This window comes from Hyla sarda, chromosome 7 (genome assembly GCF_029499605.1).
Source record: "Hyla sarda isolate aHylSar1 chromosome 7, aHylSar1.hap1, whole genome shotgun sequence".
Taxonomy (NCBI): Eukaryota; Metazoa; Chordata; class Amphibia; order Anura; family Hylidae; genus Hyla; species Hyla sarda.
This window is the reverse complement of record NC_079195.1, coordinates 43,021,284-43,035,360: the sequence shown is the minus strand read 5'-3', so window position 1 is coordinate 43,035,360 and position 14,077 is coordinate 43,021,284. Positions and strand designations below refer to the sequence as shown.

At 42.4% G+C, this 14,077-nt stretch overlaps 1 protein-coding gene across 1 annotated transcript in view; it reads right to left on the bottom strand.

Annotated features, from left to right (window-relative positions):
• Positions 1–14,077, bottom strand: part of LOC130281575 (ATP-binding cassette sub-family C member 2-like) — a 68,385-nt gene that overhangs the window by 10,960 nt on the left and 43,348 nt on the right. Inside the window, exons 18-26 of the mRNA XM_056528918.1 lie at positions 12,425–12,592; positions 12,000–12,183; positions 11,084–11,207; positions 10,827–10,944; positions 8,143–8,362; positions 7,620–7,774; positions 5,968–6,123; positions 2,604–2,803; positions 2,401–2,527 (exon numbers count right to left, since the gene is read on the bottom strand). Of these exons, the coding sequence (XP_056384893.1) occupies positions 2,401–2,527; positions 2,604–2,803; positions 5,968–6,123; positions 7,620–7,774; positions 8,143–8,362; positions 10,827–10,944; positions 11,084–11,207; positions 12,000–12,183; positions 12,425–12,592 (1,452 nt within the window). The remainder of the gene's footprint in view (positions 1–2,400; positions 2,528–2,603; positions 2,804–5,967; positions 6,124–7,619; positions 7,775–8,142; positions 8,363–10,826; positions 10,945–11,083; positions 11,208–11,999; positions 12,184–12,424; positions 12,593–14,077) is intronic.

Genomic DNA, 14,077 nt, shown 5'->3' with positions numbered 1-14,077 from the left:
TTTGTTGAAACCATCGTATGTTGAGGGATCCGTGCAATGTAAAGTATAGGACAGTGGTCTACAACCTGCGGACCTCCAGATGTTGCAAAACTACAACACCCAGCATGCCCGGACAGCCAACGGCTGTCCGGGCATGCTGGGAGTTGTAGTTTTGCAACATCTGGAGGTCCGCAGGTTGAAGACCACTGGTATTGGAGGTTGTACTCACGTGTCCCCGCCGCTCCAAACTGTCACCGCTCATCACCGCTACCCTGGATGTCGCCGTCCATCGCTGTTGCCGCGTCCCCGGGGTGTCCCCGACGCTCCGGCAAGGCCTCTGCTTCCCCGGCATCCTCGCTCTCCGTCGCCGCCATCACGTCGCTACGCACGCTGCTCCTATTGCATGACGGGACGGCGTGTGCAGCGACGTGATGACGACGATGAAGAGCGCCGACGATGGAGGGGATCCTGAAGAGGACGCGCTGGAGCCCCGAGGACAGGTAAGTGATCGTCAACGGACCACACGGGGCACCGTAAACGGCTATCCGGTGGCAGCTGAAGCAGTCTGCGCTGTCGGATAGCCGTTTATGCGATGGCCCCGACATACAAAAGCATCGTATGTTGATGTTGCCTCTGAGAGGCCATCGCATGTTGAAATGATCGTATGGTGGGGACCATCGTAGGTCGGGGGGTCACAGTACACAATTCTCCTCTAAAGTGGTACAGACTGGCTCTTGGCTGAAGTAATATTGTACTGTACAATTGGGGTCTCCCAGCACCAAAGGCTGTCCCATGGGATGCGGATCTCCTCGGGCATGCTGCTGCTCCTGTGTTGGGCCTACTATTCTGTTGTTTACTATGGTTATGCACTTTATTATATTTACTGTATTAACTCTATTTTTGTATTATGTGTGTACTGTACCTTTAAGAAGGAGATGCAGAGTCATCACGTGACCCCTGTTACCCAATGGGAACCCACAAATTCATCTGTATATTGTATAAGAGGAAAGAAATTGCCCCAGACCAGCTGAGAGTGAGCTAAGCTACTGTGCAGAGCTCCATGTGAGCTACGGTGTGGAAAGGAGGTTGAAGAAGTGTGAGGTGATCAAGAGGGAAGCCTGAAGAAAAACTCAAAATCAAGTCAAACCGCCATTCTGCAAGTGTTACCCTGTACGGTTGGTGAGCCATACCCTGGCGGTGTTAGTTATTGGACCTTGTCAGAATCCTAGTCAGTGTGGGATACCTTCAAGTCTCAAATCTCATGTAATTCAAGCGTGTGAAAAGCACCATAAATCCCAGCAAGACAACAGGGCTCCCAAGGGTTACACTGCATCCCTTCTACTCTGTTCTGTACTGTGTGTTGTACCACCTACACCTGCCTCAGTAAAAGGCAGTTATCCTTAACCCAGCATCGGTGTGTTTCTTACCTACCCTCCCCCCTTGCCTGGCTGTCCCAGGTGAAGCTGTCTCCACCTCGGACCATGTATGGGCTAACACCCCCCATGTCACCACACAATAAACCGGAATATTTGCTCTGCATTACACATTTTAACCAACAGATGTCACCTTCATAATATTCATTATGGGGGAGATTTATCAAAACCAGTGCAGAGGAAAAATTGACCGGTTGTCCATTCAACCAGTCAGATGGCTGTTTTTATTTTTGAAAAGGCCCCTAAAAAAATGAAAGAAGTCATCTGATTGGTTGCTTTAGGCAACTGGTTAAAGGGGTATTCAAGGAAAAAACTTTTTTTCATATACCAACTGGCTCCAGAAAGTTATACAGTTTTGTAAATTACTTCTATTAAAAAAATCTTACTCCTTCCAATAATTATCAGCTGCTGAAGTTGAGTTGTTCTTTTCTGTCTGGCAACAGTGCTCTCTGCTGACATCTCTGCTTGTCTCGGGAACTGCACAGAGTAGAAGAGGTTTGCTATGGGGATTTGCTTCTAAACTGGGCGGTTCCCGAGACACGTGTCATCAGAGAGCACTTAGACAGAAAAGAACAGCTCAACTTCAGCAGATCATAAGTACTGAAAGGATTAAAAAATTTTAATAGAAGTAATTTACAAATCTGTTTAACTCTCTGGAGCCAGTTGATATATAATTTTTTTTTTTTTTCCTGGATAACCCCTTTAACCTTTCCTTTGCGCAGGTTTTTATAAATCCCTTCCTCTAAATGTTGCTCATTACTTGTTACATTACATACAGTGCAACATTAGTAAAAAAAAAAAGTACTAGAACTGGATTATGGGGAGGGGGGGGGGAGAGAGTAACACTTTATGTGCTGATGTTGGAGTTACGTGCCCAACAACACTGGGGATAAAAAAATACTGGGAATCCATGTAGTGGGACACTGTAGGACCAATATGGACGTGCATTGGCACTGATACAAAATCTGTCTCACTCACATTGACTTACATTGAGTGCCGCGGAAATGGATAGCCCAACAGTCCCACTGTCCACGGTGCCACGAGCTAGTACAGCAAAAAGGGCAGCAAAGAACACCGTCAGGTTCCCTACAAATTCAAGACGAATGGCCAGCCACCTGTAGAAAGGATCACACGATAGGAGTGAGTATCAATAAGTATCACAAGATTTCACGTGACTTATGGATTCATTACCTATTGGAGACAATCCAGGAGTAAACGCTCTTTTGATTGAGGTCTATAACATCTTCATTGTGCTGGAGGAATCTCTGTTGATGCCCATACGCCCGGATGACTGATAGACCGGAGACTGTCTCCCCAAAGTGAGAATAGATGGGGGACCTTGTGACTGAGTCCAGACGTCTCAGCTGACGTGAGGTGGTGACATAAAACCTCTAAAGACACAAGCACAATTAAAGGGCATAGGGATAAAGGACAGTGACATCACTGTGTGCATTATCCCTGTATGTGAACATCACTGTGAAGGGTCACACTACTGTATTGTGATATTACTGTGTGCAATATCCCTGTACTATGAGGGAGATTTATCAAAACCTGTGTAGAGGAAAAGTTGACCAGTTGCCCATAGCAACCAATCAGATCGCTTCTTTCATTTTTGAAAAGGCCTCTGAAAAATGAAAGAAGCGATCTGATTGGTTGCTATGGGCAACTGGGCAACATTTCCTCTGGACAGGTTTTGATACATCTCCCCCTATAACTTTACTGGGTTATCTTGCACTGTGTGCATAATGCACACAGTAATATCACAATAGTGTGACCTTTTACAGTGATGTTCACATACAGGGATAATACTGTACTGCACTATGGGGGAGATTTAACAAAACCTGTGCAGAGGAAAACTTGCCCAGTTGCCCATAGCAACCAATCAGCTTGCTGCTTTCATATTTATGAAGGTCTGTGAAAAATGAAAGAAGCGATCTGATTGGTTGCTATGGGCAACTGGGCAAGTTTTCCTCTGCACAGGTTTTGATAAATCTCCCCCTATATCCTTACTGTGCATGTTATCCCACTATTGTGACATTACTGTATGTTTAATCCCTGTACTTTAAAGGGGTTATCCAGGAAAAAACTTATATATATATATATATATATATATATATATATATATATATATATATATATATCTATATATATATATATCAACTGGCTCCAGAAAGTTAAACAGATTTGTAAATTACTTCTATTAAAAAATCTTAATCCTTTCAGTACTTATGAGCTTCTGAAGTTAAGGTTGTTCTTTTCTGTCTAAGTCCTCTCTGATGACACCTGTCTCGGGAAACGCCCAGTTTAGAAGCAAATCCCCATAGCAAACCTCTTCTAAACTGGGCGTTTCCCGAGACAAGTGTCATCAGAGAGTACTTAGACAGAAAAGAACAACCTTAACTTCAGAAGCTCCTAAGTACTGAAAAGATTAAGATTTTTTTTAATAGAAGTAATTTACAAATCTGTTTAACTTTCTGGAGCCAGTTGAAATATAAAAAAAAGTTTTTTTCCTGGAATACCCCTTTAACTTTACTGTGCTAGTGACATCATTGAGTCCATTATCCCTGCACTTTATCCTTGCTGTGCCTGTTATCCCCCTATTGCGACATCACTGTGTGCATTATCCATGTACTATATTCTTGTTGTAGATGAGTTGTAACGCCACACACAGCCTGAGGACACTTGTGGTGAAAAAAAAGATGTTTTTCTAAGCCTGGATAACCTCTTTAATGACTGGAATGATATTATCTATTTGGATTCCCAAATGTCCCTCCCCCATCATTTTTTTTTTTTTTTAAACTCATTTTATTGAAGTTTGAATAAAAGAATACACAACAGCTCCACAGAATGGACAGGAGAACAATATCGATGATACAAATACACAGGAAAACAAATGTCACACGGTACCAATCATGAAGAGCATTTCAATCAGGAATAACCCAACCTTAAAACTGAAAGAACATAAAGCACCCCCCATCATTCTTATGATGACCATTAAAAGGGTACTCCGGTGGGAAACAATTTTTTTTAAATCAACTGTTGCCAGAAAGTTAAACAGATTTGTAAATGACTTCTTTTAAAAAATCTTAATCCTTCCAGTAATTATCAGCTGTTGTATGCTCCACAGGAAGTTCTTTTCTTTTTGAATTTCTTTCCTGTCTGACTACAGTGCTCTCTGCTGACACCTCTGTCCATTTCAGGAACTGTCCAGAGCAGGAGCAATTCCCCATAGCAAACCTATACTGCTCTAGACAGTTCCTAAAACAGACAAAAGTGTCAGCAGAGAGCACTGTGGTCAGAAAGAAAAGAAATTCAAAAAGAAAAGAACTTCCTTGGAGCTGGAAGTACTGGAAGGATTGAGATTTTTTAATAGAAGTAATTTACAAATCTGTTTAACTTTCTGGCACCAATTGATTTAAAAAAAAAAATTCCACTGGAGTACCCCTTTTAGCATAAGGGTGCGTTCACACTGCGGAATCCCCACGAGCGGAGGTTCCGCCTGGCGACCACCGCTAGGGGTGCTTCGGGTGCTAGGGCCGGGGGGCACTGTCACCATTGACAGCTATGCAGTGCTCGCGGAATCTGCGCAAAGAATGAACAATGTTCTTTCTTTGCGCGGAACAATTTCAGCAGTGGAATTGTCCGCTGCGGAAATTCCGCAGTTTGAACGGGTCTCGCGGAGACCCATTCACACTAATGTTAAGTTCACACTGCGGAGTTCCGCTCGTGGAATTCCGCGGGAATTCCGTAATGTGAACGCACCCTTAAAGGGGTATTCCAGGCAAAAACTGGCTCCGGAAAGTTAAACAGATTTGTAAATTACTTCTATAAAAAAAATCTTAATCCTTCCAATAGTTATTAGCTTCTGAAGTTTTCTGTCTAACTGCTCAATGAGGATGTCACGTCCCGGGAGCTGCGAATGATGGGAAAATATCCCCATAGGAACTGCACAGCTCCCGGGACGTGAGTCATCAGAAAGCAGTTAGACAGAAAACAACAACTCAACTTCAGAAGCTAATAACTATTGGAAGGATTAAGATTTTTTAATCGAAGTAATTTACAAATCTGTTTATCTTTCCAGGGTCAGTTGATATATAACAAAAAGTTTTGGCCTGGAATACCCCTTTAAGGTTTGTAAATATGTAGTCCTTTGTCTTGGGCCAGAGAAATGTTTGCCCACGGGGGTGTCAAGATTTCTTTTTTATTGCATGTTTGTGAAGATTCATACTGGATTTTAGTTTCTGTTTAGTTTTCCAATTGTAATTTTCTGTAGGGCTCCATGTACTGTATTTTGTATAATATGTACCGATTTGGAGAATGCACAAAGTGTCAGTAATTTAGTAATACAGCTGTATATTGGGATTGTGGACCTTGTCTGTTGGTAAGATGTGGGTACAGGTCGTGCATTCTTTACTGCTGCAAAGGAAGGTGTCAGTCTGGCATCAAGTTATCACTTCCAAAATATTTCCACCACATTTATCACCACATGAGGGGACCTGTTAGAAAAGTCATCACACAATAAAGGATCAAGAACTCAACCAGATGCTTAACTTACCTGGACAAAATAATAGAAAATGGCCAATGGTACGATGACAGCAGCAAAAATGGGCGTGGCGAAGCAGATAATAAACAGAGTGCTGATGACTTCCAAGAAGCACTCGATCCAGTATCGGAAGGACAAGGGAATGGTTTCATCCACAGTGAAGATGTCCTACAAGTAAATAAGGTGAAGATAAGGTGGTTTTCTAAAAATGGCAAAATTTAAAGCTGCCGAGCCCTAATGTAAGAAAAAATACCCCAGTGGCTGGCAGCAGCTGCCCATCATAGTTATCTAGTTAATAAGGTTGAAAAAGACAAAAGTCCATCAAGTTCAACATAGAACCCTACTGTGTTGATCCAGAGGAAGGCAAAAAAAAAAAAAAAAAAAACATGAGGCTGATGCCAATTGCCCCATAACAGAGGAAAAATTCCTTCTGACCCCAATATGGCGATCAGAGTAAATCCCTGGATCAACGTTCTATCCCCATAAATCTTGTATCCATAACCTGTAAGGTTATTACTCTCTATAAAAACATCCAGGCCCCCCTTGAACTTGTTTATTGAGTCAACAACATCATGTGACAGAGAGTTCCATAGTCTCACTGCTCTTACAGTAAAGAATCTGTCTGTGATGTAGAGGATGCCCCGTTGTCATGGTTATCGGCCTAGGTAAAAAAAGATCACTAGAAAGATCTCTGTACTGTCAATTCATATATTTGTACAATGTAATCAAATCGCCCCTAAGGGTGTATTCACACCACGTTTTGGGGATACGACAGCAAGAGCCGGAGGGTGAATTAAAAAACCGTCCGCTGATGTATTCCCGCCTGACCCCCGCCGCACCTAATTCATTTAAATGTAACGGACAAAATCTTTGTCGCTCTCCTCTGCACCTTCTCCAGTTCCTCCATGTCCCTCTTATATACATGTGCCAAAAATTAGACACAATACTCCATATGTGGTCTGACTAATGATTTTTACAGAGGCAAAACTATATCCTTATCATGAGCCTCTATGTCTCTTTTGATACATCCCATGACTTTATTAGCCTTGGCAGCCACTACCTGGCCCTGTCACTAAAGTTTAGCTTTCAGTCCACCAGTACCCCCCAAGTCCTTTTCATAAAGTTTTTCCTAATGCACATAATTGTACATTTTGTTTTTACGGCCCAAGTGCATAACCTTACATTTCACCACATAAAATTTCATTTGCCATGTCTGTGCCCAAGCCTGCAGCTTCCCCAGATCCCTCTGTAATATTATGTTATCATATTATCCCGCTCTGTGGTGATCACCTTACCCAGTTTAGTATCATCTGCAAATATTGATCATGCGATTTGGCAAGTATGGGCTACATGTTGTCCTTGTAGAATCTAAAAACTGAATTTACCTTAAAGGGGTACTCCGCTGCTCAGCGTTTGGAACAAACTGTTCCGAACACTGGAGCCGGGAGCTCGTGAAATCATAGCCCTGCCCCCTCATGATTTCACGTCCTGCCCCCTCAATGCAAGTCTATGGGAGGGGGCGTGGCAGCCGCCATGCCCCCTCCCATAGACTTGCATTAAGGGGGCGGGGTGTGATGTCATGAGGGGGCGGGGCAATGATATCACGAGCTCCCGGTGCCAGCTCCAGCGTTCGGAAGAGTTGAAGGAAAATGAATGGAACCGACCTTGGCAAACCTGTTGACAATACGCCCAGATGGAGTGGTGTCAAAGAACTGCATAGGAACGTGCAGGATATTTCGAAGGAGTTGTGAATGGAGTAGCCGCGATGCACGCACTGTACCGGCCGCAATCAGAAAAGCGCTGAGGAACACAAAAATAGCTGAAAAAGATACATATACAACTCATTACTACCTCCATGGAAAAAATTATTAGCACACAATAGTGGAATATGTGAGAAAAGGGGTTGCCTAATCGAAGATAAGCCCTCTCAGATACGAGTTCATTCTCGGCGCCCCAGCTGATTTTGCTGGTGGAACCAGTGACCTACAAAATGTTTCCATTGCAACAGGTATAAAAATGAAGGATTGTCTATGCAATGCATTGGTGGGTTGAGCCTGTTAGAGTTAAGTCTACCACCAAAGGACTTTTCAACAGGGACCATCTTCTATGACGTCCATGTGTCCTAACAGAGCATGTGAGCATTGTATTTTTTCAATAAACCCTTCAATAGAATTTAAAAAAGGTTACCTTGTGCCACCCCCAGGGCTCCAAACACACCAACCCGCAAGTCTCTCTGTGAGGTCGGATAGGTCTGATTAAAATAAGTCACAGAGTCCGATGTCCATTCACTGAGCCAAATATTGCGTCCAACTAAGGCAACATTCTGAAAAATGTAGGTAACCAAAATCCAGGTGGTGTAACACCATCCAATAGCGCGAAGGTATTTCATATACAGAGAGAATTTCACCTGCAAGAAAGAGATACAATAGATGAGATTTATCAAAACTAAAGAAGAAGTGAAGAAGTTACCCATTTGATGTTGGATGGATAGATAGATAATATCTGACTTATCTATAGCTATCTGTCTATCTATCACATGGCAGGACATAGTCACGTTGGTGCAAATACTGCCGAAAGACAGTGACCAGAACCTTTAGGTGGATGTTAATGCACACGGGCCACCCCAGGGAGACCTGGGATGTCCCATGTTGGTGCTCCAGGGGTACACGTTCAGTGGTGTACAGCCACCAACGATACTCCCAGGAATATTCATCTACTGGTTCAGTGACAACTACTGTATATACATTTTTTTCCTCATTTGAGTGTCAACAGGTGTGAATGGTGGACCTAGATATTCCCTCCAGTATATGTGTTTTATGTTTTTTTCATTTCTATATTACATTTTTTTCAATTATTATTTTTATTATTTTTTTCATTTATTTTGTTCATTTATATATATATATATATATATATATATATATATATATATTTTTTTTTTTGTTATTTTATATTTTCTATATTTCTATTTTGATTATTTTTCTTCAGAGGCATACAGGACTGGGTTGAGACCACCTGTGCTCCGGGGTGGGATCCCGGTCGTGCATCCATTAGATAGAAATATATATAAACCTTAGCACTGAGGATATTAGGGTATTATAAGGGTGATTGCACATGTTGTCACAGATGCCCTTCAGTAATATGGTGGAGATTGCCTCTTTGCATATATGCGCATGCGCGCAGTTTTTTCTGTATGCAACCTTTAGTAAGATGGCGGAGGTTGCCTCTACACACACATGCGCATGCGCACAGCTTTATTTGTATGCGCACGAATAACCATTATGACGCTCTACACATGTGATCTATTCTTGAGTCTCGGATTGGTGATCTGTCACATTAGGGGCGGCACAATAGCGGACTGTGCTTCCGGAACACCAAGACACCCGCATATGATGCCGCACATGTTTAGAAGAAATGTAACTTTATTATATTTTAATTAAATGGCTCCTCTGGTTGATATTTGTTTTTAACCTCGCTTTTTAACTGAGTGACACTTTATGTTTTATCATCTGATATCGAAACACACTACTGTGCACTCAATGTTTTGTTAATGTACGTAGTCACATAGATTGTACAATATTTCTATACTGTACCTTAATTGCACTTAATGCACTTTATTGCACTGATTAATTGAGAATTATGAGTTTGCTGTGTATAAATTGCACCTTAGATCTGTTGTTAGTTGCTTGAGAACGATCCTGGAGAGGATCGAAACGTCGCTGCTGTATTCACTTTTTGTGATAATAATAAATATCACCTTTTTTCATACTATGGAGTGCTGCACTAAATTCTATTTTTATGGACATTGATGAATCGATGGACTTGATTCTTATGAGTGGCTTGCACCCTGCACCATAATCTTTCCTAACTGAAAGTGCTGCTGTATTTATTTATTTTTAATCTATCCATCTATCTATAACTCAACATGTTGTTCCAGCATAACTTCCAAAAAATGGCTGGAGATATTTTGATGAAACTTAGTACAGATGTTATTTAAATGTCAAATAAAATATAGTACAGTTAAATGAACCCTAGTCAACCACCTTATGGGAGGTCAGCTTTTTTTTTCTAAAGTCCCATTCAAGTCTATGGGACTTCCGAGACATTTCCTGATCACATAACTCTTGGGCTGCAGAGATTGCTTTTAAACATCCTGCTGGCTGGTAGGTAGGTACTGGGTGAGGTAGGTGAGAAATGAGGATGGGATATGAGGTCAGGACATGGGGACGAGATATGAGAATTGCATATGAGGATAGAATATAAAATTGGGAAATGAGGCCAGAATAGGAGGACAGGATATGAGGCCGGAATATGAGGACAGGATATGAGGATGGATGTGAGGTAGGATATGAGGATGGATGTGAGGTAGGATATGAGGATGGATGTGAGGTAGGATATGAGGATGGATGTGAGGTAGGATATGAGGATGGATGTGAGGTAGGATATGAGGATGGATGTGAGGTAGGATATGAGGATGGATGTGAGGTAGGATATGAGGATGGATGTGAGGTAGGATATGAGGATGGATGTGAGGTAGGATATGAGGATGGAGGTGAGGTAGGATATGAGGATGGATGTGAGGTAGGATATGAGGATGGATGTGAGGTAGGATATGAGGATGGATGTGAGGTAGGATATGAGGATGGATGTGAGGTAGGATATGAGGATGGATGTGAGGTAGGAATATGTGGCTGAAGTGAGGGCAAAAGCGTCATTGTTGCTTTTCCTTACCCACAAGGGTTAGGTAGGGAGAGCCCGGGCAATACTGGGTACTCAGCTAATTGAAAAATAAAAGCCGTAACTTGATTAAGCAGAACGCTTCACAAGAGTTGGAAATGTGCAGGGAAAAGCACTTTAGGTAAAATCGTCAGTACCTTTCCTATCTCCACGTTTTCCTTTTCAATAAGTTGTTGTCCCGCTGCTAATTTTTCCTTGTCTTCTCCTTTCTCCTTTTTTACATCCTTCAGAGACTTCCTTAAGGTGCCATTGATACTGGAAGAAGGGCAGGTGCAGATATAACAGAAACCATAAGGCACAGGTTAGATGTGGTTCAGAACCAATACCATTACATAAATGACAAAACTTTGGACTTTGGACTTAAATCTCGGTGTCTTAAGTCATCCCGACTCACCTGCTAAGCTTCCTCCTGTGTAGACTGTTCTCTCTCTTAAGTGTCATTGTCACAATGTCTTCTGCTACTTCTGCACTCTGTACTGTATCTTCACCGCCATCTTCTTCACCTGCATCTTGTAGCACTGCAAGGCGGACAATAAGAAAACCAGATGAAGGCTAAGACAATGTATGATGATCACGTAAAACTACAACTTGAAATTTCCCCTGCTTGTATAAACTTCTGCAATAGCCCAGGAGGAACGCTAAAGGGGTACTCCGCCCCTAGACATCTTTTCCCCCATCCAGATCATAGGGGATAAGCTGGGACCCCCGCGATCTCTGTGCAGCACCTGGTGTCCTTTTAGAAGGTTGAGTGAGGGTAGCGGGGGTTGTGACATCATGGCCACACCCCATTGTGCACTCACGCCACTCCCCCTCAATGCAAGTGTATGGGAGGGGGCGTGACAGCCGCCACGCCCCCTCCCATAGACTTGCATTGAGGGAGCGTGGCGTGACGTCACGACCCCCACCGTCTACTCCAGCTCCAGCTGGGGCAGCGGAATACCCCTTTTAGGGAATAGAACCTGTGGGTTGGCTAGGCCTTTCAGTGCTACGGCTGAACACAGACAGGCTGTAGGGTTTCTGCAGGGGTATCTGCATTCCTAAAGGCTGGAACAAGTTGCTCAGGGGTGGTCACACTTTAGGTGATAGTCTTGGTTTCCCCCCGGGGCACACCCCAGCGTAGGTGTCTGGTATGTTGGAAGGCCCTTGGCCCTTGAAAACCAAGACATAGGGACTCAAAGGGTTTTTGGCCTAATGGGTAACTTTTACTGAACGTCTTCCACATAAAATTGCTTATCTCATCCAACAACCAGGAAGCAATACGACCTACAAACATTGGGATACTGCACCTCCTGATATAGTCATGACTCTACCTGTCGGTTCTGAGTCCTTGGCATGGTCTTGCTTAGCGTACGTCCTGAGGAACTCTGCGAAAGCTCCATTGTTTGCCAATAATGTTTGGTAGGAGCCGATTTCAGTAACGCTGCCATTCACTAATACCACTATCTCTTCTGTGTGCTTTAGAAAGCTTACACTATGAGTGACCAGGACTCGGGTCTAGAAAGAGGTGCGATTAGTAGACAAACATGGAATATATAGAAATTTGTGCTAAACCAGAGCAATACCACCAGACCATATTTAAAAATTTTCTTATGAGAGTTGAATAGACTGATGACGGCCATTTTGTTACCTCAATGACCACAACAGAGCGATTTTTGTTGATGTCATCTTATTTTTGTGGATTGCTTTCCATATTAATATGATATCACAGAACTTGGCTGTATAATCTGCATTTTACCTTGTCTTTTAGTAAACCGTTGGGGCCAACCACCTTCTCAAATATGTGTTTCCCCACATGAGCGTCAACGGCAGAGAGAGGGTCATCGAGGATGTAGACGTCTGTATTGTGATATACTGCTCGGGCCAGACTCACACGCTGCTTCTGGCCTCCACTCAAGTTTATTCCCTATATTATATCAAATAAGGATAAAATATTGAGAAAACGTTTAACTAGACAGTATATAGTCATTGCCATTTTTTTTACAGCTCCTTCTATAGTTTCTAAAATGTCCTAATACGGCACCTATAATCAGTTTGCCCTTAGTGCCCCAGTTTGCCCTGAGTGAACAATATAGTGTTGAAACAACAGTACCATACAGTGCCTGCATAAAGTGCCATAAAGAGAGAACACAGAATAGTGCCGTATACAATACAGTATTGCTGTAATGTGCTAAAAGAATATTGTAGAGATGAGCGAACTTACAGTAAATTCGATTTGTCACAAACTTCTCGGCTCGGCAGTTGATGACTTATCCTGCATAAATTAGTTCAGCTTTCAGGTGCTCCGGTGGGCTGGAAAAGGTGGATACAGTCCTAGGAAAGAGTCTCCTAGGACTGTATCCACCTTTTCCAGCCTACCGGAGCACCTGAAAGCTGAACAAATTTACGGGACGAATCAAATTTACTGTAAGTTCGCTCATCTCTAGAATATTGCCATATTGTGTCTAGATGGTACGGCTATGCAGTGCTCAAATAACAGTGCCATACAGTGCCTCCATAATACTGTCATACTAAACACAAGTGTCATAGAATGGCCATAATAATAATAATTCACAGTGCTTATAACATCTAATCTTTACAGTGTTACGGTACCATTGAAATTCCAGGCTCAAATAATATTGCCATACAGTGTCTATATAAAAGTACTAGTACTATACACTGAATAGAGTACTGTGGAAAAGTTTTAGACCGGTTAGGAAAAAATGCTGCTGAATAAGAATGCTTTCAATAATAGGTCATCTTTATCAATTAACAAAATGCAAAGTTCAATAATGGTAGAGAAATCTATGTGAAATTAGTGATGATCGGCAGGGCTATATTAAAATTTGCAATATTTTGGGAATATATGGACGAATATGTGTCCTATGTTTGTGAAATTTGCATATTCGCTATGTTCGTTCTTGTGATCTCAGCAAATAAGGGTGATCTCAGCAAATATTGATTTTATTTAACAAGAAGGATGAGCGGCCACTCACCAAATCCGAGTTCCAAAGCTTTATCCTTGTGTATTCAATGCATAAAAATTCGGCAGCAAGACTGGGTCAGACGCCTGGGTGGCGCCTGCAGCGCCACCCAGGCGTCTGACCCCGTCTTGCTGGCGAATTTTTATGCATTGAATACACAAGAATAAAGCTTTGGAACACGGATTTGGTGAGTGGCCGCTCATCCTTCTTTACTTGTTTGCTACAACGCGTATCTGCATTTTCATGCTTGAGATTGAGCACCACCTACACCGGTTCACCTGATTCACCCCTACACATAGCTGGACTGCCCGGTACATACCATTCAAGATCCTGGTTGTCTTCTGTTCATTTACTTTGCAATTTGTAAATTGATGGGAAAAAAATTTCAGCATTTCTATTTTTGAAAGCAATATTACATTTTTGTCCAC